The 12,617-nt window shown below is 39.8% G+C and overlaps 1 protein-coding gene across 17 annotated transcripts in view; it reads left to right on the top strand.

Annotated features, from left to right (window-relative positions):
* hmga2 (high mobility group AT-hook 2) overlaps nucleotides 1-12,617 on the top strand; it is a 52,171-nt gene that overhangs the window by 10,662 nt on the left and 28,892 nt on the right. For 11 of the 17 annotated variants that reach the window (XR_007882522.1, XR_007882515.1, XR_007882516.1 and 8 more), the window contains exon 3: nucleotides 3,753-12,614. Coding sequence is in view for 1 of the 17 variants with exons in the window: in XM_051392086.1 (XP_051248046.1) it covers nucleotides 3,753-3,803 (51 nt within the window). In the remaining 16 variants the exon portion in view is untranslated. The remainder of the gene's footprint in view (nucleotides 1-3,752; nucleotides 12,615-12,617) is intronic. The other 6 variants (XR_007882530.1, XM_051392086.1, XR_007882527.1 and 3 more) reach the window with 5 other exon arrangements.

Here is a 12,617-nt window from a genome sequence, read left to right as displayed (position 1 = left end):
CTGTTTCCACATTAGGTTTACTGAGGAGCGCAATTGTCACGACTTTATATCTACGACAAGGGCTTTCACGACTTCACCTCATATACTGTGTAACTGATACCCCTGGAACTCTAAAATCTCAGGCAGTCTGTTTCTCTTTGCACTTGCTTTTCAGTCTTACTTAGCTGGCGGACATGTGTTAGCCTAGCTGACTTAGCTTACTTTAGCGCTAGTTCCAGAGGACCTTGTCCTGACCAGCATAAAGTCCATAACCCAGCCTAGTTCTCAGTTCTCATACTTGGGGTTTGAGAGTTTCAGGTGAACTCCTGGAAGCCATTGCTGTATGCTATGTGTGTGGTCAGAGGCCTCAGTTGACGTCTCATTAGTATGCAGAAATGTAAATCACAGCCTCCATGCTCCGCCCCTCTGCCAAAAGTTGTTACAGTGCTAATACAACTTTTTCTGTTGTAGTGTAGAAGTGTATCAATGCTAATGTCTACCTTAGCAGTTCAGGTTTTGTTTTAAATGCTAGATTTATTTTCACCAAAATTTAATGTCACTGTTCTAACTCTATGTAAACATGTTTATGGCCATAACTCAATAATTGATGACCATATTTCACAATTGGTAAGACAATTAATTTCTAAATTTTTTGACTCAAAGGTCAAGATCCCTGTGACCTAAAAATGACCTTGAGAAATGGCTTTGGTCATAACTCAATAATTGATGTAGTAAAGATGAAAACATTTCACACAGCTATTTAATGGGATTACAACAATGAAGTAAGGGAGCTCAGATTGATCGGTCACCGATCGTAATCAGCCGATATTCGCTCTTATTACTTTGATCAGCAGTCTCTCTAAACGTCGATCAGAAGAGCCGATCAGCTGATGCATTCATTTCATTCTACAGGAAGGTTATTCAGTCTTTGACACACGGATGTATTAGTTTTTAGTTTTAGAATTTTGCAGAGAGAGAGACATTATCTGATGGATGTTTAACAAGCACAGAGCAGGTAAAGGAACAGTTTCGAGGAACCCTGAAGCACCCTTACAAAGAAGTTATAGGGTTTTTTTTTTACCAAAAAGGTCAAACGTCAGCATCACTGTGACATAATGTCCTGGAAAACACTTTTCGGCCATTATGTAACACCATTACTCAGGAACAGAAGGGAGATTGTGACTGTATTTTGACAGTATATTTGACCGATCACTGAATTAGTGATACTTTTGAAAAGGTCATTGTGACTTCAAAATAGGTTTTCAGCCGCAATCTAAGAATTGGGCTTTTCCAGATTTCACATATGCAGTGACTGAGACAACAGTACAGGCTTTCATCTATCTATCGTATTAATACTGCCTTTTTCTAACAGCCTCGTTTTGAATTTCAAGCGACATCGGCACAACCTATTGGAGTGCACCTAACTAATGGTGATCCTGTCACTCATCCTGTGAGTGAGTTTTACTGATAGCTCATAGAGAGGTGTCACCTCTAAATCTAAATGTGAGGAGATATATATTTTTTTATAGCTATACTCTATAAGATTCCATCTTTACATAGTAATCAATTACATGTGTACCTGTTTAGCCAATACGTGTATAATAATCCTTCATTAATCAACTCAAAAATATACATATAACTATATATCATCAAGATAGTGATAACTTCCATTTAGCCAAAAAATATACTTTATACCTTATATTCAATTCCTTCCAAGTCTTCACTACATGCATTATATGAATCTGGACAGACATGGATGTTAACTGCAAGAAGGCATTCAGCCGTGGGTGGTAATTCTAGTGTGACTGAGATCCCGCAGGTGAGGTGATGAAACACTCCACCTGCTGCCATGTGACAAGGCTTGGTGGCTTGTACTGAATGTCAGGCTGACAAAGGAGCTGGTGTTGTTTACTAAGCCAAATAGCTGCAGAAAAGCACACACGTGCCCCAACACGGCCATATCACTGATACCTGCCTTTTACTGTTCATCGTCTGCAAAATTCATCACAGCTCAGCAATTTGACTAAGATTTCACCTGACTCCCTGCCAACTAGAGCTATTAAGAATGGCGAAGGCTCAATCAGATGAATAATTGACCATAGTCTAGTCTTGTTAATTGTAGCTGACTTAAGGGCTTGGTCTTCTGGCTGCATAGCACAGTCTATTGCTTTTTTTCAAAAACACCCCAGATATAAACATGCATTTAAAAATGTCTGGATCGTATTATATCCTGGAGCTTTGACTTACAGTAATGCTGGCACGTCAATGTCAAACCAGAATTTCATTGACCACCAATTTAGATATCAGTATAAACAGAGTTAAAGTACAATGAGAAAAATTACTAGCAGGAAGTCAGATATGTGCTACTGATACAGTACTGATGTAGAATACATACAGGACACAGTAAAACCACCACAGAAGTGTTTTCAATGTTTCAGCTGTTTTACTACAAATAACAGAGTGATAGGTTTACATTACTGCTAGTGATTTTCTAAAGCACACCATATGTTTGTTGTTTAATTGTGTTTTGTCATTGCTTTCTGTTAGTTTCAGTACACTATGTGAAAGCCAACTTGAAAAGACTATTAAGTACTCGTGTCAGACAATTCACCACATTTTTGGCAAAGTAACATAATTGTTGTGTGGTAATACCACACAAACATTTCAAAACGATCTGAAAAGCGTTACCATGCCAGTTCTATTTCACTTGATTAATCTGGACTTTTCTGGAGTCTTTGTGCTCTGCCATATGTACATTTGTATTTCCCAGTGTTGGCTATTTGATGTTATATTTTACTATATAAATGTGTTAATTATGTGTCTCTTTGTTAATGTAATTTATTTTTGTTTTATGTCTAGTGAAGCTTTTAAAGGATATATGTATATATAGCATTATTCTCTTTTTATGCCTCTGGACTAACGATAGCCGTGTCCAGAGGCATTATGTTCTTGGGTTGATCCTCCAGCAATTATCTGGTAATGGTCGAGGCAGACGACCACCCACCTAGAGCCAAAGGGTCTGTCCTAGGTTTCTGCCTCTTAAAAGGCAGTTTTTCCTTGCCCCCGTCGCCAAGTGCTTGCTCATGGTGGTCCTGTTGGGTCTCTGTAAATGTTAAAAGGAGTTCGGTCTAGACCTGCTCTATTTGAAAAGTGTCCTGAGATAACTTCTGTTATGAATTGGCGGCTATACAAATAAAATTGAATTGAAAGAAATTAAGCATCCAGAAACAGTGATGTGCTGAAACATTGATTCAGCACATCACTACAATAGGGCTTTTTTTCTTTTTATCATATAAATTAATTACAGAGGAATGGTTGTCAAACCAGTAATACATTTTTCTGAGCATCACAAACATCAAGTAATTCTTTGTATAATCAGAATATGATCCATTAGGTTGAATAAAGAAAGTAGATACAAGAAATAGAAAGTCTTGTAGGGCTGTAGCAGTAAATGCGTTTTGTTTCATTCATGTTCTAATGGGCCCCAAAATAGGAAAACCTGAGGCTATTCACTTTCATTTGAATGAAGGCACCATCTTGTAACATGGCATCTAGTACTATTAATACATCCACAGAAAAAACACATTCAAACATAAATTCAAAACTTAAATGCTGGTGTGGCTCCTAATAGCTTGAAATGCATGCCAGAGTATATGTCACTTTTTCTCTTGGCTAAACAAGAGTTTTATATAAAAAAAATTACATCACATATGTCATGAAGTAATAGTCAGGATAAAGACTAATTTTATTTCTTCTAATCTATGTCTTCACAGAAAGCCGGGGCAACCGGGGTGAAAAGACCCAGGGGACGACCCAGGAAATGGGTGAGTCTGTGGTTCTCTTAAGGTCAAAGCTTGTGTCTGCTGCTAGCATACTGGATACCGGATACTGGAAGACACATTGTACACAACACAAGATGGGCTGTGAATAACGAGTTGTGCCAGTTGATGAAATCTATTTGTGATAGGAGACACGTGAGCAAGAGATTTTATTACTACACATCTAGTATATTGGTATATACATAGATATATTACCTGATTTTAATGCACATTGAGATGGACTGTTTCACTTCCTGAACTTTTTGTGGTAATTTCTCATCAGTAACTTTCATTATGTGGCCTGAATACTTTTAGAGGTTCCTCTCTGGTTGTTGCTAATGTGTGTGTACAGGGAGATCTCCAAAATATTTCTTCTATCAAAGAAAATATTTACTGCATCCATGCTGACTAAAGCCGATATTTTCCGCCACTACCCTCGGGCTGGGCCGGGCCCTTGATCAAGCATTTGTGTTTTTTTTTGGTTTTTTTTATCATTACGTTATTAGCCTAATCGGGTGGGGAGAAAGCTATGGCATAATCAGAAATATTATATATATTTTTTAGCAAAGTAGGCCTAAGTAACAAACGTGCACTCCTGGATGGAGTGGTGTGTTCCAAGAATTTTATTTCTAGAGCGCCAATTCATAATAGAAGTTATTTAGACCCAAGAGAGACAGAGACAAATAGTACTACACTAGGGTGGCTGTGGCTGTGGCTCAGAGGCAGAGCAGGTCGTTCCTCAATCGGAAGGTTGTGGATTCGATCCCCGGCTACTGGTGCCACATGTCGAAGTATCCTTGAGCAAGATACTCAACCCTGAATTGCTCCCGATGCCGTGCATCGGTGTGTGAGTGTGTATGAATGTTAGTTTCTGTTCGATGGACTTTGCCATCACTGAGTGAATGTGTGTGAAAGGGTGAATGTGGCACGTAGTGTAAAAGCGCTTTGAGTGGTCGGAAGACTAGAAAGGCGCTATACAAGTACAGGTCCATTTACCATTTAATAGTAGTGACTGATGATGATGAACATGAAGAAGATGATGACAACAACGACAACAACGGACAATGAGCAGTGATTATAGTGATAATAGTATGTGTAGTAATAGTAATAATAATAATAATTAAAGCTGCAAGCAGCATTGGGCGGGACCTCACACTGCGGCAGCGTCACGTGCCGTCATAACACGTGTGGACCACAACATGAAATTTTCACGTCACCCCACTCCCAAGCCCTCATTGCCAGAAGCTGAGGGAGACCACTCTACGCACAGTAAATATTTGATTAACTTATGATCACCAATGTGTCTAGATTGCAGTGATTGAATTTGAAGTCAATCCGATAAAATCTGTAGGAGGATTTAGTTCAAATTGAAGCCCTGAAATGCCAGAAATGGCATCACAATTTGACATTCGTTTCAAAATGGCCAACTTTGACAGCACGCCACCGACACTCCCTTCAACGTACAGTCGAAAATACCACGGCCTTCATTCAGCACATTTTTTTGACTGTACTGACCAATTTTGAAGCAGATCCGATAAATTCCCTAGGAGGAGTTCGTTCAAATACATACACATGCTTTGTTGAAATACTGTAGGGGGCGCTACAAGCACGATTTTTGGTATGTGAGCTACAGGCATCAGTCTACATGCATCCTGTGAATTTCATATTCATAACTATTACGGTCTCCGCAGAGTGATTTACCCTGCCACCAGAGCGCCACCCAGTGGCGTGGCTTATTTTTTCCTTTTTAAGTGAGCCTCAGGGAGGTATGGGCAATCATCGTACCAAGTTTCATTTTAATCACCCTTGCCAATGTGGAGATACAAACTTCTGCATTTTAAAGAGCCACAAGGTGTTGTGGCGATGGCCTGAAATTGTGCACGATGCCTAATGAACACATAAGGAACTATTGACCCAAGGTTGGTGTCAATCGGACATACCAATGTGGAGAAATGCCCCACTTCCTTTTTTGACGAAAAATCAACAGGAAGTGCTAATTTTATAACATGCTTATTTTTTGAAATATCAAAAGTTTTCACCAGGCCTGACAACTTTGCCAAATAAAATTCACGCGGAGTATATGTTCAGGGGGTCAAAAATGCCATCAACGTTCTTAATAATAATAATAATAATAATAATAATAATAATAATAATAATAATAAACGGAGCAAAAACAATAGAGACCTCACAGTGTTTGACACTGGCTGTGTCCCTAATAATATCAGTGATATTAGCAATGGGAGTCAAGCAGGACCATGGTAAATGGACCTGTACTTGTATAGCGCCTTTCTAGTCTTCTGACCACTCAAAGCGCTTTTACACTACGTGCCACATTCACCCTTTCACACAGTGATGGCAAAGTCCATTGAACAGAAACTAACGTTCATACACATTCACACAACAATTTTGGGTTCCGTATCTTGCTCAAGGATACTTCGACATGTGGCACCAGGGGCTGGGGATCGAACCCACAACCTTCCGTTTTGGAATGACCCACTCTGCCTCTGAGCCACAGCCGCCCTGCTCAGTGGCAGGAGGCACCACCAGGATCGATGAGAACCTGCGAGACGAGAAAGCACAAGAACCCTGGGGAAGAAGTGAAGTTAGTAACATGCATTAATGGGACATGAATGTGTGCAGAAAGAGAGAGAGAGGAAGAGAGGAGCTCAGTGCATCATGGGAAATCCCCTAGTAGTCTAAGCCTAGAGCAGCATAACTAAGGGATGGTTCAGAGGGGTATTGCACAAAAGTAGGATAAAGAAATCCAGGATAATTGAGCAAGCGCGGCTTGACTTAGCCTGCTCAGCGCATCCTGGCTTAATTGGTTGCACGTTTGCCGAGCTAGGATGAAAAGGTGCGGCTATGTTAAGCCAGGTGTAGATAGTCGGGATAAGTGCGTGTTCACGGCATACTGAAATAGACCTCGCGATCAGTCACAGAATCACCGATGGGAACATGGATAAAACACCCGCTTCGTATTTCACGGCCGCTGAACAACAGCTCCTGATGGAGTTCTATGAAGAGGTGAAAGATAGAAGAAAAAAAGGCAATACCAATGCCATAATTAAAGAAAGAGAGAAAGCCTGGCAGACAACAGCAGACCGGCTTAATGCTTAAGTAGTCCAAAACTGTACAATGAATAAACAGTGCTCCACTGGAACTGTCATAATTAGGCTCCAATTAAAGGACTAAAGGAGTTACTTTAAGTCCACTAATCAACTGTTGTACACTTTGCTTTAAATGTGGCAAGTAGAGGTGCATGTTACTTAAATGTAGAGTATGATTAAGTGCAAACAATTATCCACAATGTGTGTCATTTAATCTATTTTTATCTATTTTATCTTTCTATCCTTCATAAAGAACAAACTTGTCTGGCCATAAAAGGACCTGGCAGCAAGTTAAAGTTAAATACAAGAACATTTTGCAGGCTGGTAAGTGACTTTAAAGTAGATAACAGTGAACAAATGAGGTGAATAGATTAGGTGTCTGCTGACATGTTGAATGTCTGTATGATTGTAGCGGTTAAAAAAAAAGCCCATAGAACTGGCACAGGGGGCGGCCCACCAAGCCAGGATATGTGCTGCAAATGGTTCCTTTATTGAGGTTCTCTGCATCCCCAACAGAATAAAGGAAGCTCCCACTTGCAAAACATCTCAATGTAACACAGACCATCTGTGGTACAGTGAGAGCATGGCTTCCTGCCGTCTGGTGCTGTATTTTTGGACCCAGCAGCCTACATAAATATCTTAGTCCATCACCTGAGAATCTGTATCTCTCAATGAGATAGTCATCTCCAACAGCCAATGGGTCTGACCTGTCCCAGAAGACTCTTTCATGACTAAATGCTCGTCTGAGGATTAGGGCTTCCTCATCCAGTACATCCTCCAAGAAAGGGCAAGCCATTATGAAGAGGGAACAGGTGTGAATAATATATATATATATATATATATATATATATATATATATATATATTATGACATGCCGTTTAGGAAATAAATCTTTGTATATATGGAATGAAGCTTGGCTATAAAAATGATAAAAATGTGAGAATACTGAATGAAATTCAAAACCTAGTTGTATCCTTTTCATCAAAGTGATAGCCTTCTGAATTAGCTGGTTTTACAAAATGGCATCAGTTGAAATATTACAATACTTTCTTGAACTGGAAAACTTTTTTGCTTTTTCTGTCAGGATTTTGACTGAGGCCTGTTGTGGTCGGCCTGCCACCACTAAAAAGGGAGTGAACTTCTTCGTCAGGAGAACGGTATTGGGCACGGGTACTATCGGGAGGATTTTGGCCCCTACAAGCACTTGCCAATGAGTTAATAATGTCCTCATTGCTCAGTATTGCTGCCACAAAGTTCCTGACTGACTCATTCTCACTTCTACAAGATGGCAGCAGTGCCTTGATGACCAGTCAAGTTTCATTCTATATATTCAAAGATTAATTTTATATATTCAAAGATTAATTTCCTAAACAGCATGCCATAATATATGTACTATATTGCCCTTGTCACAGATTTAATTGAAAACACCTTTGCAACTTCATCAGCTGTGTTTTGTAATCTCAATTACTGCAATAAAACACATATTTATGCAATTTGACAAGCAGTCTTCATTAGCATAGCAATATAACACTTGTCCTGAGTAATAATACTACCACTTGAATCAATATAAAAAGACTGTTGCAATTACAAACAGCCAACAGATTTAAATGAAATAAGAAATTACAATATATATGTAATATTTTAATGCAGGATAATTAAAATGATGCAACATACTTAGAAAGACCATGGACATGCTGTAAAACACATTAATTCCTCACAGGATTGATGATGGAAATACAGGTGAATCACTAGGATTAATCTTAGCCTGGCTGTTAGCCTGGTCTGGAGCAGGCTAGCTGCAGAGAATAAATCACCACAGTAACTTGGCCGGGATAAGTTTAACCTGCTTTCATGCAACCGACTTGAGGCTAAATTCAGCCAGGATAACCAACATATCCCGGCTTAATCCCTTATCCTGGTTTTGTGCAATACCCTTCAGGACTCTCCTGAGCCAGCCCTATCTATAAGCTTTATCAAAGAGGAACGTTTAAGCCTACTTAAATGTGGAGAGGGTGTCTCTCTCCCGAATCACAACTGGAAACTGGTTCCACAAGAAAGGAGCTTGGTAGCTAAAGGCTCTGGCTCCTGTTCTACTTTTTGAAACTACAGCAACTACAAATAGCCCTGCATTCAGAGAGCGCAGTGTTCTACAGGGGTAATAGGATACTTTGAGCTCTTTAAGATATGAAGGGGCCTGACCATGAAGAGCTTTGTAGGTAGGGAGGAGAATTTTAAATTCTATTCTAAATTTTACTGGGAGCCAGTGCAGAGAAGCTAATACAGGAGAGATATGATCTCTTTTCCTAGTTCCTGTCAGTACTCGTGCTGCAGCATTTTGAATTAATTGGAGTGTCTTAATGGACTTATTGGGGCAACCTGATAGTAAGGAATGGCATTAATCCAGCCTAGAAGTAACAAATGCATGGATTAGTTTTTCTGAAAAAAGGCAGTCGTGGAGGTCTGCTTTATGTTGAACTGTTAGCATATTTAGTGTATTCTTCACTGTCTTCATTGGTACAAGCTCTTGCTGGGACTTTAAAGTCAACAGCAAGTACTCGAGCAAGCAAATTAAGTGCTAAATTCTGCATATGCACTAAATTCTTAGCCATCATAGCCTCCTTCAACAATAGGCCACACACAGCTCCCAGGATGACACTGCAGCCTCTGTCAAGAATTTGAAGTTACTCAGTAACAAACTCAGTATAGCCTTACCAAACGTAAAGGAAAATTCTATATGAATCTATTTAAATCTCTATTATATTATAAGGAGATGGAAATTATATTTATACCTGGTGAATTTCTTAAATGGTGCCATTGTGGGTCCACTGGTCATGCTTACTTTGCTCTCATCGCCTCAAAGATTTGGGGAACACAGCTTTCCATTGATGATTATTGACGTTCTTTTCGGGAGAGTTGCAACTCATCTGTGACTGATGACTGTCAAAATGTATTGCACGTTGATACTTCTTTTTGAATGTCATTCTTCAATATTTGTGCTGTGCAAAGTACTCCACAGTCCAAAATGAGAGTTCCAACATTTAGAAGCTACAACCAAGTAGCTTTTAGTTTCTGGGTTGAGGAACAACCAGCAGACCCTGATCAGAGGAGCCTAGAGACCAGCTGGTAATAGCTGTTTAATTTGGCTCCGGTGGTAGAGCGTGTCATCTAGTAATCAGAGGTTCACTGATTTGATTCCCAGACCCCCCAGTCTAAACTAATTGTCATTGGACAAGATATTGAACCCCAAATTGCTGCCAATGTCTCTGCCAAACAACATAAATGTATTTCGATTTTCAACACTGAGTATAACCTTAGACTTGAAAGAATGCAGTCCTCTCAAGTTTGTGGCTTTAACATTGCATATCATGAAGACCTTTGAGAGACTGGTTCTGCAGCACGTCAGGCCCCTGGTACGTAACTGCCTAGACCCTCTGCAGTTTGCGTGTTGACATCAGCGTGGATAATGCCATCATCAACCTTATTCAACGAGGTTACACTCACCTGAAGAGGATCATGTTCTTCGACCTCTCCAGCGCTTTTGACACCGTCTAGCCTTCCCGGCTAGCAGAGAAGTTCTCTGTGATGCAGGTGGATCAGGACCTTGTGGCCTGGATCACAGACTACCTCACTGACAGACCACAATATGTCCGACTGTACAGCTGCTTGTCAGATGTGGTGACAAGCAGCATGGCACACCCCGAGGAACTGTACTGTCACCATTTCTGTTCACCCTCTACACCTCTGACTTTTGCTTCAACTGGGGAGTGTGCCATCTACAGAAGTTCTCAGATGACTCCTCCATTGTCAGCTGTATCACAGACGATGGGGAGGAGGCTCGGGTCTTTCAATGTGTGCACTAGGCTACTACGGATGTTCTACCAGTCTGTAGTGGCCAATGACCCTTTCTTTGTCTCCTCTTTGTGCTGGGGAGGTGGCATCAGGACTTGTAGTGCCAATAAACTCAAAAAGCTGGTGAAGAAGGCCCGCTTGGTGGTGGGGATGGATCTGGACAATTTGGAGGCAGTGACTGAGAAGAGGATAAGAGGGAAGCTGAACGCCATCATGAACAACCCCTCTCATCCTCTCTACACTGAGCTGAGGCAACTCAGGAGCACATAGTGTCTCCCACCGCCGCTGATTTAGACTATTTAACTTTAACCTGCTATGTGCAACTCTTTTTGCACAAATTTATCTTGTAACAATATGTATTATATCTTTAATATATTTTTATTTTAGTATTCTTTTATTGTATTTTTATTCTTCTCTAATTTCTACTATTTGTACTCAATTCCTCTGTGTCAAACTTGAATTTCTCCCACAGGGGATAATAAGTAACATCTCATCTTTATTTGAATGGAGTCTATTGACGAAGGTGCTGCATTGGCCAATCAAATGTTTGCAAACACTGGGAAACTGTGGCTCAGGATGTAGCAGGTTGTCCACTAATCAGAAGGACAAGATACTCAACCCCAAATTTCTCCTGATGCTGTGTCATCAGCGTGTGAATGGTTAGTTCCTTTCAGATGACCAGTTGCACCGACCGTCAGTGTATGAATGCATATGAATGGGTGAGTGTGACATGTAGTGTAAAGCGCTTTGAGTCGTTGGAAAACTAGAAAGGCGCCTTAAGTGCAGTCCTTTTACCATTACCATTCAGTTAATTACTTTTAACTTGATGTAATATGAAGGCAGTATGTCTACTGCATAGTAGTTGCTGCCATAATAGCTTTTCAGAGACTTTCCAGTTAACTTTCCTGCTGTGAGTATGAATATGCATTGATCTGTTACTCTAACTTGACTTCCTAGACTGTATTTCATTGCACTTTAAATGACCAGTGTGAAGGATTTAGTGGCCTCTAGCAGTGAGGTTTCAGATTGCAACACTGTTGGCATCTGTATTTCACGACCTGGGAATGAGAGTGGTCTGTGAAGTGTGTAGGAAAAACTACAGTGGTTGCAAAAGGCCTTATTATGGGCTGATTTTTGTGTCAGTAGAAACTGAATTTGAATCATTTAGAACTGAATCTGAATTGCTCAACTTGAATAATTGCATTAAAAAACTGAATTTGAATTGCATAATTTGAATTTGTATTGTTCAACTTTAATAACTGTATTGAAAAACTAAATCTGAATAGCATAATTTGAATTTGAATTTATTAGTTTGAAACTGAATTCCAATAAACTTGAAACTGAATATAATATTATGAATCTGAATTCACTTGCAACTGAAACTGTATTTGAGCCTCACTAAAATTCAACTTTTTATGTACTTTCACTTTCAGTTCTCTCAATTCAAATTCAGTTCTCTAAATTCAATTTCAATCCACAAGATTCACTTTTAAGGTCACAGACGGGTCAAGGTCGTTCAGTACACTGTAAAAAAGCCAACTTTTATTTTTTGGCCTAAATAAGTATTTAAAGTAGTTAAGACTATAAAATATAAGTTATTAACATTTAACGCAAAAACTTAAGTCAGTCCAGCAAACCAAGTGATTTGTTGGCATCAATACAGTTAAGTGAGTTAGTACCACTTATATCTTTGAGTTTCAGAGTTTCGATTCAGAACAAGGAGTGAAAGTTCAGATAACTTTTTTGTTTTTTTGTTGGAAAATGCGGGAAAGCCAACTTTTAGGGTTGAGACTCATCACTTGCGCTCTGCTGCTCTCCTGTCTGGCTGTCTCCCATCGGAGCTGGAGTTGACACCACTCAGGTA

Source organism: Dicentrarchus labrax, unplaced genomic scaffold, assembly GCF_905237075.1.
Source record: "Dicentrarchus labrax unplaced genomic scaffold, dlabrax2021, whole genome shotgun sequence".
NCBI lineage: Eukaryota > Metazoa > Chordata > Actinopteri > Moronidae > Dicentrarchus > Dicentrarchus labrax.
The sequence above is the reverse complement of the archived record's forward strand: the minus strand, read 5'-3'. Positions and strand labels throughout refer to the sequence as shown.